The following is a 20,882-nucleotide window of genomic DNA, read 5'->3' as shown; positions in this document are numbered from 1 at the left end:
CCATCTCCCCGCCCCTCCCCCTCAGGGCTTTCTGTCATTATTCAGCAATGCTCTGGTTACTTTGGGAGGGCGATTTCAAAGATGATCAGGGAACTGGAGGCTAAAACATATAAAGAACGGTTGCTGGAATTGGGTATGTCTAGTTTAATGAAGAGAAGGACGAGGAGGGACATGACAGCAGTATTCCAATATCTCAGGGGTTGCCACAAAGAAGAGGGAGTCAAGCTATTCTCCAAAGCATCTGAAGGCAGGACAATAAGCAATGGATGGAAACTAATCAAGGAGAGAAGCAATCTAGAACTAAGGAGAAATTTCCTGACAGAACAATTAACCAGTAGAACAACCTGCCTCCAGAAACTGTGAATGCTCCAATATTGGAAGTTTTTAAGACAGCCACTTGTCTTGTTCCTTAATTGCTGCACCAAATTCGCTGGTCATTATCCTTTACCTAATCTGCAGTTTGAATTTTTTCTGGTGATCAAAATAACAGTTATCATTTTGTATGATTACCCAACACACCTTCCCCTGTGATGCAAATTTTAATAGATTTTTGTGTTATGGTAAAGATTGGTGCAAGATCAGTATTAATTTGTGCCCTTGAGTCAGCCTTGATTACTTGTGATTACAAAGACAAATCCATACAGTTTTCTTGGCAGCTTTTGGGGATGTTGTTTATCATTTCTTCTCTCTAGGAGTGGAGATGAAGACTTGTTCAAAGTTATCCAGCTGGATTCATGGCTAAGGCAGGACTAGAATTCAGATTCCTTTGCTCAAAGTCCACACCTTAACCACTAGACCAAAGTATTCCTCAGCAAAGCAAAGCAAAGATACTACCAATAGTAATTCCATCAGTTGCTTCTTGTCCTGCCTTCAGGTGCTTTGGAAAATAGCTTGACTCCCTCTTCTTTGTGGCAGCCCCTGAGATATTGGAACATGGCTATTACCTCTATCTCCCCTGGTCCTTCTCTTCATTAAACTAGATGTACCCAATTCCAGCAACGGTTCTTTATATGTTTTAGCCTCCAGCCCCTAATCATTTTTGTTGCTCTTCTCTGTACTCTTTCTAGAGTCTTGACAGCTTTTTTACATTGTGGTGACCTAAAATCAAGTTTATATAAGGTTATGAAGTCTGGACGTGAAAGGGTTGGCTTTTGGGCTAAACACATTCCTGAATTCTTAATTCAAGACTCCATTGGCCAGTAGATAGCCTTTTTTTCAAGGCAATTTGAAACCGTTTGAAAAATGTTTGTTCTTCCAACTCAGACATGATCTACCCTAATAGATCCACCTCACTGATCTTCCTAAATATATTTTTCATTTGGACTGATTCGATAGTTCATAGTGTCGCACCATGTTCTGCAATGGTAAGGTTTGTGTTGTATTCCTTGATAAATGATAGAACCATAGACTGCTTTTAAATGGCATTGTTTATTTCACCCCAAACCACTTCAATTGGTTTGAAAGATTTATGTTAAAGCTGTATTGGAGCAATTAGCAACAGCAACTCTGCTTGCTTTTTCCTGTTGTTGATGTCGATTCTGTTCAGCCTTGCTGAAACTAAGCATTTTGACATTAACTTCTGCAAAGGCAGGGAAAATTACCAGATCATTAATAAAAGTAAAACAGAGAGACATGTCTTGATAAATTATATGGGAGTGTTGCAATCTTTTAGTCTGGTTCCTAGATGGATCTGGGAATAAGTGCTTGTTCTATTGCATATTTTTATATTAACAAACGGGAAGTTGGGTTTTTTTTTGTAATTCTTTTTGTTTATTATAATTTTATCTGGAGACTCAAACTGGATTTGAAAAAGTTCTGGATTTTTTTAAAGACAAATTTATTCTTTGCTTTTAAGTGTGGACTTTATTTTTCACTGTTTTAAGTGACTCAAAGTTCTGGAAATTCTTTTTTTTAATTCTTTTTTTTTTCCTGTCAAAGGATTAGGTTTAGGTGAAAGAGATTTAATTAGTTTATTCTCAGTTTATCTATCCCTTAGAGCAGTGGTTCTCAATCTTTTTAATGCCGTGACCCCCAACCAGTCGTAAGTCGAGGACTATTCAATCGGTCGTAAGTTGAGGACTACTCAACTGGTGCAGCACTGTTTGCAGAATGGAACTTTTGGCGGGCTCAGCAGGGCAGAGACAGCCTGGACAATTCCTATTGGCTTTTGAAAGCCAATAGAATTATATTCTATTCAAGAGAGTCTATTCTATTGGCTTTCAAAAGCCAATAGAATAAAAGGGAGTAGCACAGCTAAGGAAAAGGGGAAAAAAATGGCGGACTGCGTTGTTTGGCGACCCCCGTGAAATGGTCGTTCGACCCCAAATGGGGTCCCAACCGACAGGTTGAGAACCACTGCCTTAGAGTGTCTAATTTCAGCCTTTGCCCATTACATTTTGTTATTCTTTTAGGGAATGTGCTTCATATGATGTTCTGGCATGATATTATTGGCCTCAGAAACTGAAGATACAGTGATGAATTTCTATACAAACAACAAACAAAATATTACATGAACACCCCACAGATATTTAGTGAAAGTCTATTCCATTGCATTCAGTGGAGTTTTAATCTGTACTAAATGCATTCAAGAATTTTCCAAATGCAAATTAAGTTAAAGGGAATTCTACAATGAGTATCACTTACTACGAACTGTTTTAAGGGAATATATGTTTATATGATAAAATGGCCCAATAGAAATATTTAAATAACCAAAGCATTTTTAAGCCCTAGTTTCAAAAAATAGTTCAATTTATTATCCTTTACTCTAAAAAGAAATGTTTAAAGGGTTATCACAAACATTTGACTTCAAATCTGATGTAGAAACTCTTCCAAAAAGGTATCTTTATATCCCAGAATAGCTTTCTCTAAGCTTTTTTACTTTAATTTTTTTAAAAAATCCAGCCCTTTATTATTTTTATAAATAACTCAAAGTGGCAAACATACCTAATACTCCTTCTTCCTCCTCTTTTTCCCACAACAGCAATCTTGTGAGATTAGTTGGGCTGACAAAGAGTGACTGGCCCCAAGTCCCCCAGACAGATTTCATGCCTAAGGCAGGACTAGAACTCACAGTCTCCTGGTTTCTAACCCGGTGCCTTAACCACTAGATCAAACTAACGCTTTCCAGATATCTTAAACATTTAGTTTTTGAAATGTCCCAGCTTCTATGTTGCCTGGGAATTCTGGGAATGGCAGCCCAAAAACATCAGGAAGGTGCCAAGCAGTGGGGGGATTCAAATACCTAAACAACTGGTTCTCTTATTGGATGCAGGCCTGGGCCTCCAAAGCCTAGAACACACTTCCAAAGTGGCATCCATGCACTTCCAGCGGGCTATTCTAGGCCTGGGAGGCCTCCTCCAGGCCTCTGAGGCCTAGAATGGACTTCCAGAAGCAGTGTACATTAGCTGGTTCTCCAAACTCAGCAAAATTTAGCTACCAGTTCTGCTGAACCGGTGCAAACCAACTGAATCCCATCACTGGTGCCAGGTTTATCCATAGCATGTGTTAGTATTCTGCACACACCTACCAGTTTGATTCATGAATAGCAATAGCACTTAGATAACTTACATACCTTTTCATAGTTCTATATGAATTGGCACATTGGCTTGCAAAATACATTGCAGATTAGAGATCTTGGCTTGCAGAGAACAGTGAGTATATTTGAGATTAAAATGGGGTTTGGTTTTGCTCATAGTTCACTACGACAGGATGATTGGCACTGTTCTTATTATGTATAAGAATGCTTCATATGGCAAGGATGTGGCTTAGGCTGGAAACGATATTGTACCTGTCTTTTCTTTCTTCACATAAAAAATATGTGGAGGCTTTAATTAACTAAAGGTAGGATGGATGGCACAGGTCAATGTTTATGTAGTATCCAGTAATGCAATAGCATCTGGATGATTGTGATTTAAGAGGTGTCATTGGTAATTTCTCTTTCCCAGAGAAAAGGGAAAGATGTAATTGATCTGAATGAAGGCGGTCTGGTCTTGGGAAACTTACAAATCTTGTATAAAAAATTATATGGATGATATGAACGAAAGTAAAAACAATGGTTATTTGAAACAAGGAAAATAGTCATTCTCTCAGTTCTGAAAATGCAAAGTCTTCTAATTTCTGTTGTGTTTATTTGTTTGTATGATGTTAGACACTTTGGTCCCATATAGAGCAGAAATTAAAGAATATTTTTAAGAAATAAAGTTTTGTTTGATTTAATGTTACAGGGCAATTCTACAGCAACTGTAGCGGTGGAGCCCGCCGGTCGAGTAACAAAAAATCTGTCCACGAACAATTTAGAGGCGAAAAAGAGTCATGCATCCTGTGATTCTCAAGCTAAACTATTAAGAGAAGAAAAACACTACATGTGTCGTATGTATATTTTTACTTTAACAACTCTTTCCTATGATTTGTTACTTGAGCCCGAACAACCTATATATAATATATATGTGGGATTTCAGGAGTCTGCAACCCATCAATTCAAATCTCTGACAACATGTTTATAGCCTATATGTTTTAGGTTATAGGCTACTGCTATAAGCCTATATGTTATAGGCCAGCTTTGCTGGCTGAGGAATTCTGGGAGTTGAAGTCCACAAGTCTTAAAGTTGTCAAGGTGGAGGAACCCTATTATAGGCCATTGCTAATTGATCAATTGATGGATTATCTATTTCTTCTTATGCATGCAATATCCATCACTGTCATGGCCTCTTGTATAGATTATTTCCCACAATATGGAATTCTTCACATTAAGAAATAAAATACTGCTTTGTCTCATACAATATGTTCCTATCTGTGTGCTAGACTTCTCCTCAAGGGCCTATCCATATTGGTATTTGGCAGTACACTACTTGTGACTTGATCTTTTCAGAGAAAGACACTTGATAGTTACTTTTTTTTACCATGGTGATGAAATAAATGTCATTTTCCAGATCAGTTCATTCTGTTGGGATTCTAATTTGTTTCAAAGTGTTTTATGTCTAGTGACACTGACATTTACAAGCATATATACTGAAGTATTTGGCTTGTTAACTCAATATTATCTGTATCTGATAGATGGTTTTCCTTTCCTGCCAGTCATGATTTTTGTAAAAACTGGAGCTTTCATTATAGTCCTTTTCAATTAAAAAAAATCAAATTCTGTTTGAAAAGGTTTTGTACAAACAAACCTATTTAATATGGCTAACAAAAGAAAAACTGAAAACAAAATTTCACATTGCCTCTCTTAATTATACAATGCATTCTCTTAATTACTGTAACATAGCTGGCAATCTATATTTTTAAAGGGAATTTGCAGAATTCTCTAATTGAATATGCAAGAAGTACTAAGAAAATGATACGGAACATGATGGATGATCACCAGTCTTCTCTAGATTATCTCTCCGATCAGGTACTGGCCAATATTTGCTAAATGTTTTTGGGCAACGATAATATAATTGAACTGTTTAAAACTAAAATAAAAAACATTCTAATTAACAAATAAATTGGGCAATTTCTCCAAAAACAGTTTGTTATATTGTTGTGAAAAAAATATTGTTCTGTCTTATAATGTCTGAAAAAACATAATTCCACCCTTGAAAGGCTTTGAAAAAGCCAATCACATCACTGAAAATCTAGATAAGAGTCTTGAAAGTTCTTAAGAATTCTTCAGGTTGACCAGAAATAGTTAGACTTTTTGATTTTTTTTAAAGTACAGATATGATCTATACAATAAAATATTAGGTGTAATTTACTTAATCAGCCCTAATTTAGGTTATTATTAATTTAGGTTATTAAGTGATTGAAGAATCAATGCATGCCAAAATTTAAGACTGGTCGCAAAGGACATGAGTCTCATGAGGCAAGCAAGTTTTCAAAAACCCAAATTGCCAACATATAGGTGTCCTCGACTTACAACAGTTCATTTAGTGACCGTTCAGAGTTACAACGGCGCTGAAAAAACTGAACATTGTTCACACTTGCAGTTATTGCAGCCTCCTGATGGTCGTGTGATCAAAATTCAGACGCTTGCAACTGACTCGTATTTATGACAATTGCAATGTCCCAGGGTCACCTTTTGCGACCTTCTAACAAGCAAAGTCAATGGAGAAGCCAGATTCCCTTAACAACCCTGTTAGTAATTTAGCAACTGCAGTGGTTCACTTAACAACTGTGGTAATAAAGGTTATAAAATGGGGGCAAAATTCACTTAGCAACAGAAATTTTTGGCTCAATAGTAGTCATAAGTCGAGGACTACCTATAATGAGGATTCAGGTAGAACAGAAATTGATACAAGAAAAGGAAGTCTTGAAACATATTAATTGCTATTGTCCTTCTTAGAACTCCACTCTTGTATATGTTGTCATAGCAGGCTGAAAGAAAACTTTCAGAGGCAATAACAGTAGCACTTATATACCACTTCACAGTGCTGAGCAGTTTACAGAGTCAGCGTGTTGCCCCCAACAATCTGGGTCCTCATTTTACCGACCTTGGAAGGATGAAAGGCTGAGTCAACCTTGAGCCGGTCAGGATCGAATTGTGGGCAGTCGGCAGAATTAGCCTGCAATACTGCATTCTAACCACTGCACTACCATGGCTGAATGGAACTTCCTAATGGAAGTTTCCCTTAGAACAAAGAGGAACTTTAGCGAACAGCCTCTTCTGCAGACGCAATTGCAACCTGCCACCGGCTCTCCCCAAGATGTTTCAATTTTCGAAAAAGTTAGCGCTCCTGACCAAATTGCACACATGCTGTTATCTATGAGAAAAAGAACAATCAGAAAAACAGGAGAAAGATAAAGCAAACCATTGTGATCTGTGGATCTTTTTTTATTATCTCCAACGATGGAGCCCCTTTACTACTTCAAAATCTTCTTTTCAATAGAATAAGGAGGGACTCCTGACTAGAAAATAACCCTCTAATTCTTGCATGCAAGTCCTTTGGTTTCTCATGGCATTCCCCTGGATTGTGGTGCACATCTGTATATCTGAACATGCCAACTTTTGTTGCAAAGACATGACTGGAAAATTCCTCTGTCAACTATTTTCTTGAGCCAATGAAATGCAAAGAAAGTTCTAAAACACAGTGCCTTAAGGCGCTGCTTTCAAATGTTTAGCTTTTAAAAATCTTGGAACTGACTTTTTATGCTCAAGAAGTACAGAAAAATGATTGTTTGTGGGGTTACCCTAACCAGTCTGCCAACTCCATAATAATGCATTGCTCAGAATCAAGTCCCTTTTTGTGCAATAGAGTTTTCCTCCAATAAATTAACTGCGGCACAGGAATTATTTAATTTCAATTGGCTCACATCCAGTGTTAGCATTACAAAGCAATGGCCAAAGGAATATGCTATTGAGTAACTCCACATGTTGAAGATTTTTAAACATTTCTCTTTTTGCATATGCAGATTAATGAACTTATGAGCCGAGTTATGCAATTAAATACAGACATGTCCAGAAAACCAATTGATGTATTTCCCCATCGAGCAGTTCAGTCTCATGGTAAAGGGCTTTTTAAAATTCCTGCTTAGATTTTACAGTATTTATTGTAATACATATTGAACTATAAGACAGCATGTTTCTACCATAAAAGAGGTACATCCGATAGAGTGTCTTTTACTGTATTAATGTTTTTAAAGTTTGATTGTTGGGAAAGTCAAACAGTTTTTATTACTGTTTTTGAAGTTTGATGGTTGCTTGTTTCATTCTGAATAGGTCACAAATGCCTGCTCACTATCTGGAATACAGTAAGAATTTATGGGTTAAATCACCTACAGCTAATTTTGGAAAAGGGAGCAGAGTAAGATGATCATTAACTTTTTAAAGACCGAGTGCCCAAAAAAGTCTCTTATGGGGCCACATGCACTCTGCAGGCTGCAAGTTGGACATGCCTGATTTAGAGCTTTGATAACATTATTTTTTTATAATGAAACAAATTCAGACTAAAATCTTGAATGCAGGAGTCAGAACAGTTACAGAACTTCTTGAAGATTTCCACCTATCATAACTAGCCAGAATCCTTTTAACTTGGGGAGAAAAGAATAGTTCTGTCAGTGGAAAGATCTATTGTACAGGGAAATCCATGTTCAAGAGTTGCAATATTGAACAAATAACTGGCATGAAAAAGGATCTCTTTTATTTACCGTAACTAAAACATCCCTTGTAATATTGTCCTGTAGGTTTAGATTGCAGTGATATTAAAGATACCATTGGCTCAGTTACAAAAACTCCAAGCGGTTTATATATAATCCATCCAGAAGGAGCAAGTTATCCCTTTGAGGTAATATTGATTTTTCATATTTACTATTTGCTTGAATTTTCTTTTTCCTTAGGACAGCTTATCCACAGGAAACCTGACCAAGGTTGATTCAATTAATCCCGTGTTCTGGCTTCTCAGAATGCTAGACAAGTTCATACAGCTCAAAGGCTGAGTTCACACAACTCACTAGACCAGTGATGGTGAACCTTTTAGAGACCGAGTGCCCAAAAACTGGCCCCGTCCCTGCTCTGCCCTCCATCCCATGCCCAGCCTACCCACAGGACCACTCACTGCCTTCAGGGCCTGCTGCAGATCGCCCAGGCAGCCCAGCAATGCTATGGCGGCCACACCCCTGACCGCGCCCTGCATGATGGGGTGTGAGGGCAGAGTCTTGTCTACGCTGCCTGGCTATCATGTCCTTGGCTGCGTTGCTCTGTGTGGGCCACACTTGAGGGCGACTCTCCTTCAGGGGAGCTGCTGGAGAGGAGGGGGTCATGGGGGAAGGCAAGGCTGGGGCAATGGCACGGGTGCCAACAGAGAGGGCTCCAAGTGCCGCTTCTGGCACCCGTACCATAGGTTCGCCACCACTGCACTAGGCTAAAAAGGGTTTAGCCATAAAAAGCTCTGATAACATTCAGTGGCAAAGTTAGGTAAAATTTTGAAAAATCCCCAAAAGAAAAACATTATTTTGTATGGAACTGTAATTTTGACAAATCAAAACAATAGGACCTCATGATATCTGAAATCATAAGCCTGTCTTTCCCACCCTTTGCTCACCTGCCCATCAACAGAAAGCTCATGGAGAAAAGGTATTTTCTTTGATAGATGTTTAGCCTTAGCTACTTTATGATTTATGACAAAACAGACTCAGAACAGAACTGCACATAAAACAGTTCCAGAGTTCTAAGCTGCTCTGTCAACTATCCACCCTTCTTGGGCCTATCCCAACACTGTTGCTTACAAAATGAGTGACTAATAAAAACCTAAGAAAATGTGCTTTTAATTCAGCACATTATGAAACAATGCAGGAAATTTCATAGAGAAAACGCAACATAAAAAGTGAGCTGTTATATAGCAATAGCAATAGCACTTAGATTTATATACCTTTTCATAATGCATTACAGCCCTCTCTAAGCAGTTTGTATTTTCAAACAAGCATACTTTTAAATCATTTGCATTTTTTCCCAAAAGCCATTAATGGATTTTTTCCCCTATGAGTTAGAAAGCATGGAATGTTTCAGCATACACTGGAATACTTTCAGAAATGACAAAAATTGTTTCAACCAATGTTAACTTTTTCCTAGCTCTTAGAAATTAATACCAGTGTCTACAAAAATCAAAATCACCAAATAAGTAGAAATATTTAGTTATAAGAATGGATGTAGATCAGAAACCAACGGAAAACATGTCATGACAGATAATAAAATGAGGAATGAAATTTCAAGTTTCAGAGAGATCAAGACCAAGAAATGTAAACAAATTTGATAGGTCTCCTGATTTAAACACCAAAGAAATTATACTCCTGAACTTGTAGTAGAAAAAAACACTCCCCCCTCCCAGATATGATATCAAACAACACAATACTTACAATTAAGGTACTCTGCTAACTTTGTATGCTGCTCCAAATTGTTAAAATTATTTTACACTGCAGCAGCCTATGAAAATTTTCTTGCCTGCTTTTAAAATTAAAGATGCAAGCACATTTTACTTTACTGATCCAGTAACCATGAATCCTTTTTTAAATAGACAAAATTACGCAGAATATTCTTTCAAAGCCATTTTTAACAATTTTAAAGTTTTTTTTTTAAAAGAAACCTTATTTATTTTGTTTGAAGTTTCAGGGTCTGCTTTTTTTTTTTACATTGCAGATAAAATTTTATTTTTTAAGAAAAGTTTATGATAAAATTTGTTAGTCTGAATATGCTACCAGACTCTTACTGATTCTCAATTGCTTGCAAAACATAAGATCCAGCTTCATACATATTCACATTCCATATGGACATTAGAATTAATTTTGTTTCATTTAGGTGAAAAAGTCCATATGCTGATTTGTAACTTATAATAATAATAAAGTTGGAAGGGACCTTGGAGGTCATCTAGTCCAACCCCCTGCTCAGGCAGGAAACCCTATACCATTTCAGACAAATGGCTGTCCAGTCTCTTCTTAAAAACGTCCAGTGTTGGAGCATTCACCACTTCTGGAGGCATGTTGTTCCACTGGTTAATTGTTCTAACTGTCAGGAAGTTTCTCCTTAGTTCTAGATTGCTTCTCTCCTTAATTAATTTCCATTTGTTTTGTTAAAAAATATGATTCATTAGATTCATGAGGCAAGTTTTCACTGAGACTACCAGTTGGATTATTGAGGATCCTTAATTTTATTCCCATGCTAATCAACCTTTGAATTAGGCCAGGTTGAAAAAGAAAGACTGGCCTCAAATCACTCAGTGAGAGTAGAAGTCAACCTATGTTTCCTCTGTTTTAACCCTTCACACTGATGGGTTAACTGATGCATCACACTGCCTTATTACAAGATTCTTCCCCTGCCTTTAATCATTTTAGGCTTTGTGTGAAATGGATTTTAGAGGAGGGGGATGGACAGTAATTCAGAAGAGAACTGAAGGAACAGTTGAGTTTCAGAGGACATGGTCGGAATATTTGGATGGATTTGGTGATCTTTCAGGTATCAATTTATTATTCATGCTACACCTCTTCCTAGTTACTCCAGTGTACCTCAATGTCCTAATGTATGGGACAAAACAGCAGACAATTACAATGAATGTTTGGTTTACAAACATCTGTGGTCTTAGATGTAAAAGATTCACAACAACTTCAACCATCTTCATCTTCAAATGATTAGACTAGAGGAGATACCTTAGAACAGGGGTAGTCAACCTTGGCTCTTTTATGACTCGTGGACTTCAATTCCCAGAATTCCTGAGCCAGCACAGGAATTCTGGGAGTTGAAGTCCACGAGTCATAAAAGAGCCAAGGTTGACTACCCCTGCCTTAGAATAATCTGAAAGGTCAAGTCAGGCAGTTCTGAGGAATCCAAATATCAGGTGGGAGAACAAGAACAAGGCCTCCTTTCTTCTAACACTGGAGAGCTGCAAATGGAAAGCTTAAATACTGAGATCCCCTTATGAACTGGTGTTAAATGATTTATAATGCTTAGGGGAATCCATGTTTCTGCATGCCATTATCTCGAGCAAACTCTCATCTCATAGTCTGTAGTTTCAAGGCCTTCTCTCTTTAGGATTGAGCAGTGGAGATACATCTTTGTCCTGAACTCAGTCTTCCAAATCGTTGTTTTCTTTAGAGAGGCAACATAACTGGTTAGGCAAAAGATTGTAATCTGGTTCTTATTGGATGAAGAACTGGATATACAAGAAGAGATGCATGGATGGTATCTTGATTAACACAGTATGGATAGTCCTTGACTTATGGCTATAATTGCCAAGCTCAATTATTGTAGGAGATGACCAGGCTGAGCCCAGGAAAGGATCAAGCGTGTCATCAGTCTTGAGTCCCTTCACATTCACAAGAGATCTAAATCCAGCCCATCTTGAATTCCATTGACTCTTATCTACCACCAATTTGCTTTGACCGTTAGTAGTTCAGGTTCTTGTAGAGAGCTTCAGCTTGCAATTACCTGTATTCATTTGAACTAATCTGGCTCCTGATTTCATACGCTTTACAATTATACTCATAAATCGTGACTGTCATAAATCAGGTCATCACATGATCAGACCCATTTTTGCAATATTTTGCAGTGGTGATTAAGCAAATGCCACCATTGTTAAGTGAACTCTTTGTTTGTAATGGACTCCCCCCCCCCAGAAACTATAAACAACATTTTCTGACAAAAACATCAAAAATTGCAGTCACATGGCAGTAAATGTGGGCTGGTTGCTGAGCACCCAAAATGCGGTCATGTGACCTGTGTGGGGTGATGTGATTTTGAAACTGGGTCATAAGTAGGTTTGGGGTGGGTTTCATTGGAATCTTGACTGCTCTCTAAGAGACTGGTAGTAAGGTGAAGACTACATGTATGCAACTTGATGATGCTGAACAGGACATTGAATGAGGGTAAACAGGGAAAAAAAAGAAGCTGAAAAATGGCAATTGGCCACACAGATAAAGAAGAATTTTTCCATGTTTCCCACCAGGATCATATTTGGCCATTCTGCTTTTATTAATCTTTGCAAAAGGATGAATCCATCATGATTTGTCCTCATTAAAAACAAATTGCATTTTTTAAAAAGTCTATTTCTGAAAGTTTCCATGCAAACACCTGTAATTGTATAATTTTAATGAAAAGCTTACATCAGAAGGATTTGCAATAAAAAAATAATCCTGTATCAGTAAACATTTTATGTCAAAGCATTGAAAATTATTGGCTAATAATAACATGCCAACCTTATTTATACTTAGCTATCTTGCAGGTATTGATACTTATTTATTTTTATGTTTTGGAAAATGCCATGCCAGAACTGTTGCTGTACTAATGTGATATAATGTTTATACATTTAGTAACACATTCCTCCCTCCCTTGGATTTTAGAGAAGAAGCCAGCCCAAAGTACCTAGTAATTTTTTCTCAGCTCCCCAGATCTCCCAATTCTGATGACAATTGAGTGATGGGCAAGTTGATGTTCTGCAGACAAACCTTTGAATTTCATATACTTAGAATGAGCCAGGATAAGGATTTTTAAAGTCTATATTTTGTTTTTTTTAATAGGGGAATTTTGGCTTGGCCTCCGAAAGATTTTCCACACAGCAAACCAGAAAACAACCAGTTTCATGCTTTATATAGACTTGGAGTCTGAAGATGACATGTATGCGTACGCATCGTATGACAGCTTTTGGCTAGAGGATGAAATGTGCTCCTTTAAAATACATCTAGGACGTTATTCTGGAAATGCTGGTAAGATTTGGATGCCCAAACAGTTGTTTTTTCAGAGCAAGTTTCTACACATGGAAAATAGGGCAATGAATAATGTCTGTAGTTGCACTGGATATTCTAAAACCAAATTACACCTGGGTCCTTTTAACCCAACTCTTTATGTTACATTGGCCAAATGGCATCTAGTTTTATGCTCTTTGATACAAAAATCCATAGGCCATTCTCAGAATAAATTATTCTGTCAGCTATAAGTAAATGACTAAAATTAAATCAAGTTGCTGTCATTGAAGAAAGTGGAATTTGGCCCCTGATTCCCTGCTGCAATCTGCAAAATTGTTCATATTCCAATTATTTTTTGTTTTATTTATTTTTGTTGGTGCTTTCAAGTCACTCTTGATTCCTGGTGACTGCCTGGACTAGTCCCTGCAGTTTTCTTGGCAAGATTTTGGGATGTGGTTTGCCATTACCTGCTTTCTAGGACTAAGACAGAGTAACTGGCCCATGGTTACTTAGCTGGCTTTATGTCCAAGATGGGACTAGAATTCACAATCTCCCAGCTTCTAGCCTAATGGCTTAACCACTACACCAAACTGATTCCAACTCAATCTTAACATTGTAGATTTCCCCCCCCCCCAAATGCAAATTGTATATTCATTGTCTGGATTAAAATGATATAACTAATATATTAGTATCCCAGAGTTCAAAAACAATAACTGTCATAGTTTGCTGGAATGATGGTAGGAGAGGTAAGTTAAAATGTATTCCCAGTCATTCTTTGGAAGTCTGTTTAAATTATTATTATTAGAGGTTGTTGAAGGAAAAGTCTTCATCATGGTTCAGTCCAAGCCGAGAATAAACAACATGGAGACTGCTTTAGAAAGAAGGTTGCAGTTTATTGAATAGGAGAGCCAGACAGAAAGATGGCTGTGGAAGAAAAGAGAGCAAGCACATGTAGAGAGTAGGTTTTTATATCCTCTGGAGCCTTTTGTTTGGAGTTGTTTGCTGTTCCTGTTTGAGGTTTTGTATTTCCTGTGCCATGTATTCTGACCTGAGTCTGGGTGTGCCCTTTGGCATCTGTGGGTTAATCCTACTATGTCCTGTCTTAGACTTTGGGTGAGGTATGTAGATTTTGGATGTCTTTGTCTTCTTAATCTTCTAGCTGGGGGCTTCTAACCTTCCTGGATTATTTACATCTGCATTTCTACAGAACTGGTTTCTGCTTGGGGGAGGGAGACTTGGGGCTATTAAGAAAACTGGGCATGCTTTTCTGCCGCTTTAAGATCCTTTGAGGAAATATATTGTTCTGCCCTTTTAATATTTCCTTCTCTGGAAGGCTGACTTCCCACAAGGTAATCCTCATTTAGCAACTGTCCCACTCATTTAGCCACTCAAAATTATGATAGTAATGAAAAAGTAACTTTGCGACCGATCCTTGCACTTACAACCTTTGCAGGTCTCTAAGGGAAAAGAAGGCTGAAGCAAGATCATAAGCGCAGTTGCAGTTTCACTTAGCGACCATTTCACTTAACAACTGAATTGCTGGTCCCTTTGTATTTATTAAATGAGACTATCTGTAAATTAAATTTATATACCACCTGATTTCTCCCAGTTTCTCTGGGAGGTTTATAAATTGTTAAAACTTTTAAAAGCAAAAAAAAAAAAAAAAAGATACCAGTGCAAAACCAAACAAAAGGAGCAAAGTTGGCAGAGATAACAAGAAAAGAGATTTCAATCATGCTCATGAAAGGTCTGGGCAAAGAGCCAGGTCTTCAAGGACTTTCAAAGGCCCAGTACGATTTGGGGGGGGGGGATCTTCAAACCTCAGGGGGAGAAAACTCATTACAGAGGGCAGGACCTGCTATAGAGAAAGTTTCTGGGGTTCTGATGTTATTGTTTAATTGAAGGAAGCCAGAGTGCACAGACCCTGCCAGACTAGATTGGCCAGGCAGATATTATACTAAGTGGTCCCTCAAGCCCTCTGTGCCAGGGGTTCCCAACCCCCAGTCCGTGGAACAGTACCAGGCCGTGGAATGCCAGCAACTGGGCCACACAAACAAGCAAAGCCCCATCCACGAGATGCAGGCAGCACATAAAACCACGCACCCTCCTGTCCGCGGAAAAACCTCTCCCCATGGAACTGTCCCTGGTGCCCAAAAGGTTGGGGACCTCTGCTCTAGGCCCTCTTTAGAGGTAATGAACAACATCTTGAATTGCACCCAGAAGCAACCAGTGCAGTTTGCAAAGCAGAAGTGTTATATGGATATCCCTAGGCATGCTCATCACTGCCCATGCCCATACTGCATTCTAGACCAGTTGAAACTTCCAGTGGTCTTCAAAGGCAGTGCATTATACATTATATGTATGTGGTGCCTGTGTGTGTGTGTGTGCGTTGATGAGAGTGAGAGGAAGGGAGAGAGGGAGGGAGGGAGGGAGGGAGAGAGAGAGAGAGAGAGAGAGAGAGAGAGAGAGCATCCAATCTCCCCCAAATTTGCCTGCACTTGGTTTACTTTCTGTTGTCAAGAAATGTCTCCAACTTGCACCTAATATGGCACAATATGTCCTGGCAATATTTTACTTTCTTCCTTCATCTTGTGCACAGCCTATAGAGAAGCAGCCTAATATCTTTAGCTGTAGAAGTGTTCAAGGAAAGAATGAGGATGTGTAAATCTGGTTTTCTCATCAATTCCCTTGAAGAGAAACCAAGTCCCTTGATGGCCAGACACTGGGAAGAGAGAAAATAGAGCCAGGCTAGGATTTGGCAATGAGGACAACAAGTTTCATGCTGTAGCTTTCTGCTGACTCAAGGATTGTGGGATAATGCTCTATATTATTGGCAAGCAGTTCAATTCTGCAATGGGGAAAGAGCCCTTGATTGCATAACTTCTGAGTTGTTCCTGCTGTTTATTTGTAACAGCAATTAACAGAGACTCTTTTCATTTCTCTGAGTGTTTGATTTGTAGATGATTATGACTCTCCTTAATTCCAAATACTTGTGAAGAAGTAAATTGAATGATCTCAACCATTGTTCCCTCCTTTTTTCTTTTTCTTTTCTGTTCCTGCTTAGGTGATGCATTTCGAGGATATAGAAAAGAAGATAATCAGGATACATTTCCTTTCAGTACTTTTGATGTGGATAACGATGGTTGCAATCCAGCCTGCTCTTTCCAAGAACCACCTGTCAAGAGCTGCAGTAACTTTAGTGAGAAAACAGGCTGGTGGTTTAACCAATGCGGTCTTGCAAATCTTAACGGTGTCCACCGGTTCACAAGGAAGTTGCTGGTATCGGGTATCCAGTGGGACACCTGGAAGATCGATAACAAGCCAGTTAAAATTAAATCCGTGTCAATGAAGATCAGAAGAACATACTTCAGATAACAGAAAAATATCATTACAATCAAGAAATTAGGCTGTCTAATAGCTCTTCTCGGTCTAATATGCATAATATTTTAGTATAGCAATTTATTGAAAGGTTGGAGGCACTATGCACATTGCATTATTTTGCAATTACATTCTTCAGGACAATATAATTACATTTCCACCATAAATGCATTTGTGATATTTTACTGCTCTGCTGAATGCATCCATGACTTACTATATTAATATGCCATTACTGGATTGGAAAGTTATAAGCATGATAATTCTAATTCTATTCCTTTGCAGACCTGAAAATTTAAAATACCAGTGTTAATTTAAGAGAAGGGCTATGCAAGGATTATAATTGCACAAGCGATTGTAGTAAATCAGTGAAGATAGTAAACAATATGGATATGCTTTTTATTTTTTAGTGAATGATGAAAACAGGCGAATAATCCTCAATGTAGTTAAATATCCGGCTGTGCAAAAATAACACTTAGACTGTGGTTAATTTTTTATTTTTTATTTAGAGAAAAGAGAAGATAGTCCTCCTTTAGTAACTGTTCATAGTTATGACAGTGATGAACAAATAACATTGGGACCGACCCTTGCATTTATGGCCTTTGTACATCGATAAAGCAAAGAAAAATTGAAGTAGGATCAAGCAAAGTTGTGGGTTCACTTAGTGACCACTTTGCTTAACAAGCAAATTGCTGGTCCCAGCTGGGGTCGTTAAATGAAGACTACTGGGGAAAAGGCCTTCTATCTGGTTTGAGGCTGCTTATTTTTTTAAAAATAGCTTCTTTGCAGTGCAGGTAGCCCTCGATTAATGTTCTGTTTACATCGTTAATATCTGGTGTAGAGATAGAGGTCATGTAGAGTTCGTGTGCAGCACACTGCCTCGGTTCAAATACATGATCTCACCTAGTTCACATGATCTTACCTAGTTCACACCAACAGGATGTTGGAGAAAACTGCCCCTGGCTGGTGCCCCTTGGCTGGTATATTCTTAAGGATTGGCAGGAGAATCCACCAATAAAAATGCTGCTCCTATGTTAACTTTTGCTGCTTGTAAAAACTGTATAAGAGCAATAAAGACTGCGAAGGCAGTCAGACATCCTTGCACCCTGCAATGATTGGTCTCTAATTACTTCAATCTGGAATGTGTTCTATTTTCTTTAACAAATGCTTTCTTACAGCCTTTTAAAATAAACACTATCACTTACAATTTTTGTCATGTGGCACTGTTAAGAAAAAAAAGCACAGCTGTGATCATATTACAATCCTATGGTTACCAATCATGACTTAACTGAAACTGGTTGCCTGTGTATGTACGCTAGACTCTACCCTAAAATAACTACCAGGACTGGATTCATGCAACATATCTGGCTTCCAGGTGGAGTGAAGAATGGATATGAAAAATGTCTATCTGCTTTCTAATATGCTATACAGAATTTTTCAACTTGTTGCAGAGATAAGAACTTTCAGAATTCTCCCAAATCATTGGCTGGAATTCTGGAGTTCTTTTATCAGAACATTTGGAGAGATTATATTAGGGGCAGTTGTTGCAACATAATGGACATTTTTTTATATCCCTATTAGGTCCCTTTTCTCCGTGCTAACTTTAATTGTAATGAAAACTATTATTTAAAATGATTCCTAATATTACTGAGCAGCTGAGAAAAATATGTTTTCTGCATTAAGTGGGGAAATCATACAGCCAGGCTCTAACTGACGTGGCAGCAGATGCAGACTGCTTTAAACATCTGGACAGAACTGAGCAATTTGGTCCAAGAATTGTGCTTTTTCTCTGAAAAACTTCTGGTTTGAGTTGCATAACCTCTGAAATGTACTTTGATGACAAATCTCTCTGTGTTTCTAAATGAAGTTAGCAGTAAAGTACATTTATTTACATATTGCTGATTGCTCCTGGATCTGCAAAGTTCCTCACTGAGAAGCATATATTTAGTGCAGGGGACTGGAATAATGCAGAGAGTGATTTCAAAAAACTGAGAGGGCAGTTTGCAGCATTCTTTGAGAAATTAAGGGAGATACCCTTATAAGTGTCTGAAAGTAGTGGTCAAGGTGTTGACTTAGAAACCAGGTGACTGTGAGTTCTAGTCCCACGTTAGACTCAAAGCTAGCTGGGTGACTTGGGCCAGTCACTTTCTCTCAGTACAACTCACCTTACAAGGTTGTTGTTGCAGGAAAGGGTGAGGAAAAGAGAAAGAGGAAGGAGTATTAGATATGTTGGTCATCTTGTATCAGAACTGCCATCATAGGCTTGAGCTTTGCATTCACTAGCTGCCAATCTGCCATGAACTATGGGGGGAGGGAGGGAGCAGGTCAGGAGGGGGGAAGGCTAACTATTCATCGTGCCTTCCAGAGAAACCATCTCAAGGTCAAAGTGCTGGGAATGGAATGCAATGGCTCACCAACCCCTTGTTGAAGAGACAGTTCCCCAAACAATGTATTCAAATATTATTGGACAATAAGGGTAGCAAAGGGGAGGAATTGGGGAGGAACCGAATGGGGAAAGTTAACCAAGAAAGTTTGGTGTATGAACTTCAGTTCTGGCTTTGCTATACTGTAAATCACTTAGCTTTTAGTAATGTGTATCTTTTCACTACCAATGGAGTAAAGGGTCTTTCTTGCCTAAAAAACTAGTTGGGGCAGGTCTGACACCTTGACTTGTTTATACAGTGGTATCTTGGTACACATTTGCTTTGAAACATCAAATTTGGTACTCAAATTATTTTGATATGAAAAATTTTGTCCTGGTACTCATCGTTTGTTTGGTACTCAATGCACAAGCTAGAACTTGTCGGTGTCAGCTGCCGTGACTCACTCACATTTTTCCTTATGGGGAAAAAATTGTTTGGTTCTCATCATTTTTGGTATACATTGTTCTTTACTATAAATTACTGTAAAGAAATAAAGGTAGGATAAAAAAAATTAAAAGAAAGTTGTAGTTAGTGCAAAACGTACTAGGCAAGCTGTTAACTCAAGAAGATATGGAAATACAGATGTTGTGTGCCATCAGTGGTAAAGGATTTGCACTGTCTGCCAGTCTCTCTGCAAGCAAGTATTCATTCTGGTGTTGGTGTTAAGTTTGATGATCTAAAAAAACTACAGCCTAACTCAGTGATGGTGAACATTTTAGAGACCGAGTGCCCAACTGCAACCCAAAACCCACTTATGCATTGTCGAGTGCCGGGTGGGTGTGGCCCATTGGGTGGGTGTGGCCCATTGGGTGGGCATGGCTGCAGTGGTCACGGCAGACTGGGTGGGATTAAAAAGTTCTATCAATCAATTCCAACTTTGCAAGATCTTTTTTTCCCCCGCGAGAAGTTGAAATTGATTGATTGATTGAATCTTTTTTGTTTTGCACACGGCGGCGGAGGCCTAAAGCGAAAAGGTTTTATAAAACCCAGCTGAAGGACTAGAACTGGGGTGACAGCATGCGTGCTCACAGAGAGGGCTCTGAGTGCCGCCTCTGGCACCCATGCCATAGGTTCACCACCACTGGCCTAACTACTTGAGGAGTTGCCCCTTTCACTGCAAATATGACTAGATTCTAAGCATTGCAGGAGAAGATCTTCTGAAGAACTGGCTGAACTACAGGCCTATTTATTTTTTGTGTGGGGAAAAATAGGCTTTCCAGCATCCTGCCTCCCCCTGCCCCATTCAAAGAATTCATTTTACTCCCTGTTGATATTTATTTATATATATTAAGAATTTTATATGTAAATAAAGAAATCTTAAAATTAAATAACAAATAAAAATATAAAAAACAAAACAAAAAAGGAATGAAAGAAAAAAAGGAAAACATTCAAGAAAAGAAAAGAAAAGAGAAGGAGGAAACTAAATTGATGAAATACAATGACTTCCAACCTTCTCTTCAACAGATAATTTACATGCTTATCATCTTTTCCTCTTAGATGTTATCCTTTCAGCCCTTCACTTGTTCCATGTCTATTTCACTCCCCATTGGCTTAATCTTTAGAGGAGCAAGCAAAACACATGTTTTATCCGTAAATTAAATTGAATTTTCAGAGATGGCATTTTTATTTGTCTTTTGAAGTCTACATTTCAGCTTTTCTCAGCGGATTTGGGAAGGGTCTTGTGAGGCAGGATTTAAATCAAATCAGTTCATTAAATACACACAGATTGTATGCCATGGATGGAAAGGCTAACATGGAAAGGTGCTCAAAGAAATATCTAGCAGAAGTGTCTCTCAAGAGCATGAGTGAAGCTAAAGCAGTGTTTTTCAAGCATGGTAACTTTAAAGCAGCACTGCTGGCTCAGGAATTCTGGAAGTCGAAGTCCACAGGTTGTAAAGAGGCCATCGTTCCACACCCCTGCTTTAAAGTGTGTGAACATCAACTCCC

At 38.4% G+C, this 20,882-nt stretch overlaps 1 protein-coding gene across 1 annotated transcript; it reads left to right on the top strand.

Annotated features, from left to right (window-relative positions):
* The first annotated feature begins 1,097 nt into the window (after positions 1-1,097).
* On the top strand, positions 1,098-17,624 carry ANGPTL5 (angiopoietin like 5). The gene is made up of 8 exons (XM_039320701.1): positions 1,098-1,364; positions 4,224-4,368; positions 5,283-5,386; positions 7,384-7,477; positions 8,155-8,255; positions 10,795-10,915; positions 12,973-13,158; positions 16,202-17,624. The coding sequence occupies exons 1-8, from the start codon at positions 1,266-1,268 to the stop codon at positions 16,510-16,512; spliced, it is 1,161 nt and encodes a 386-aa protein (XP_039176635.1). The 5' UTR covers positions 1,098-1,265; the 3' UTR covers positions 16,513-17,624.
* The last annotated feature ends 3,258 nt before the right edge of the window (positions 17,625-20,882 follow it).

The sequence above is a fragment of the Crotalus tigris genome, unplaced genomic scaffold, assembly GCF_016545835.1.
Source record: "Crotalus tigris isolate CLP2741 ecotype Arizona unplaced genomic scaffold, ASM1654583v1 scf7180000023684.367845, whole genome shotgun sequence".
Classification (NCBI taxonomy): domain Eukaryota; kingdom Metazoa; phylum Chordata; class Lepidosauria; order Squamata; family Viperidae; genus Crotalus; species Crotalus tigris.
This window is presented reverse-complemented; position numbering and strand designations above follow the sequence as displayed.

What these genes read in the sequence shown, in the direction of transcription:
- ANGPTL5 (XM_039320701.1), top strand. Translation starts at nt 1,266, where the DNA reads ATGATCTACCCTAATAGATCCACCTCACTGATCTTCCTAAATATATTT. An exon ending in TCGAGCAGTTCAGTCTCATG is followed by an intron (nt 7,478 to 8,154) that starts GTAAAGGGCTTT and finishes ATTGTCCTGTAG; the next exon opens with GTTTAGATTGCAGTGATATT. An exon ending in ACGTTATTCTGGAAATGCTG is followed by an intron (nt 13,159 to 16,201) that starts GTAAGATTTGGA and finishes GTTCCTGCTTAG; the next exon opens with GTGATGCATTTCGAGGATAT.